This window comes from Trypanosoma theileri (genome assembly GCF_002087225.1).
Source record: "Trypanosoma theileri isolate Edinburgh chromosome Unknown TM35_Tth_32_V1, whole genome shotgun sequence".
In the NCBI taxonomy this organism is placed as follows: Eukaryota; Euglenozoa; class Kinetoplastea; order Trypanosomatida; family Trypanosomatidae; genus Trypanosoma; species Trypanosoma theileri.
Genome location: NW_021639874.1, coordinates 143,554 through 145,200, shown reverse-complemented (window position 1 = coordinate 145,200; position 1,647 = coordinate 143,554). Strand labels below are relative to the sequence as shown.

General features: G+C 35.9%; 1 protein-coding gene across 1 annotated transcript in view; it reads left to right on the top strand.

The window, feature by feature from the left end:
- Nucleotides 1-77: 77 nt before the first annotated feature.
- TM35_000321520 (uncharacterized protein) overlaps nt 78-1,647 on the top strand; it is a gene marked incomplete at both ends in the record, with an annotated part of 1,809 nt that continues 239 nt past the window's right edge. The window contains one exon of the mRNA XM_029028779.1: nt 78-1,647. This exon is cut by the window's right edge and continues 239 nt beyond it. Within this exon, the coding sequence (XP_028879903.1) occupies nt 78-1,647 (1,570 nt within the window).

The window sequence follows — 1,647 nt, the reverse complement described above, 5'->3', positions numbered from 1 at the left end:
ATATATATATATATTTATCTAATAAAGATAGATAGATATAGATAAAAAAAGATTGAAAGAGTTCCCGTGCGGTAAGAATGTACACCGTCCCACACTATACAAATTATAACTCTGTGAGGTCCCCTAATAATAATAATAATAACAACAATACACAAATCCAGGGAAGTAGTAATGATAGTAATAGTATAAATATAGCTACTACTACTACTACTACTACTACTACTACTACTACACATAGAGGTATTCATATGAATGATGATAATGATAATGACAGGAAGACTACTATACTATTACAACAAGAACCATTCTATTCATTAGACTATCATTGTAATCCTGATGGCATGAGATGGCAGTTACAACATGCCTGCTTGTATACAGAGACACTGCGGCGATTTATCGTAGAATTAGAGAGTGAAAATAGTCTTCTCCGCATTGCACTTGTAGAGGCAGCGGAGCGACGCACACGACAGCGATTTCACAGCCACCACAATCATCATACTATCACTAATAGCAAGAACCAGAGTAATAATAATAATAATAATAATAATAATAATAATAATAATAATAATAATAATAATAATAATAATAATAATAATAATAACACTAATAATAGTAATAATAACACTAATAATATTAATATCAGTAGTATGAATAAGAGAGGAAATAAGAGTAGGTGTAATGTGGATAACGCTCATACAATGGAATGGACTGTAGGGCCGCCGGTATTAGAAGAATGTCGGATGCGCATGGAGGCGATGGAAAAGACCGCCAAACATTACATTCAACAGGAATTGCAGAGACTACAGAAACAACAACACACAGATGAAATTCAACCACAATCACAACAACAACAAAAGGAAGAAAAAGAAGAGTCATTATGTTTACGTGGTGAGTGTTTTGAGGCGAATCTTTCCCTCTCAGAGCGACGCCGTTGGAAAGAACACATTCAACACACACTGGAGGAACTCGCACTGCTGCATCGAGAGATGGAAAGACAAACTATTGGGGGAAAAGGAATAACCTCCACTACTATCACCAAATCCATGGAAGAGACACCCGATACGATGATCGAGAAAAAGAAGAAGAAGAAAAACAATAATAATAATAATAATAATAACGATAACAACCATGATGACGATAATAATAATAATAATAATAATAATAATAATAATAATAATAATAATAATAATAATAATAGTAATGACAGCAATAACAACAAGAAGGATATTATTGCGATACTTACTGCACGTGTGGGGGAACTTGAGGCGGAAGTGATGTATTGGAAAGAGACTGCAGCAGCAGAGCGGGAACGTGTGAGTTTATATCAACAAGAAGCGTTAAAGGAATTACACCGCATGCATGCGGTTTATCAACGTGCATTGACAGGAGGAGAGACGACCGCCAAAGGAAGTTTTATCATGTCAGTAAAACCCAAAGAAGGAACAGATCATAATATACAACTGCAAAGAAAAGAAACTTCTCCTTCTCTTCCTCCTCCTCCTCCTTCTTCTTTTCCTATTGGTATTACACCTTCCATGGAGATGATGGGACTTCACAAAGAGGAGGAAAAGAAAGAAGAGGAGAATGTGAATATACGGCCCAGTGCGGATCGCAGCCCCTCTCTCACGACAAACGAGAGAAATAAGA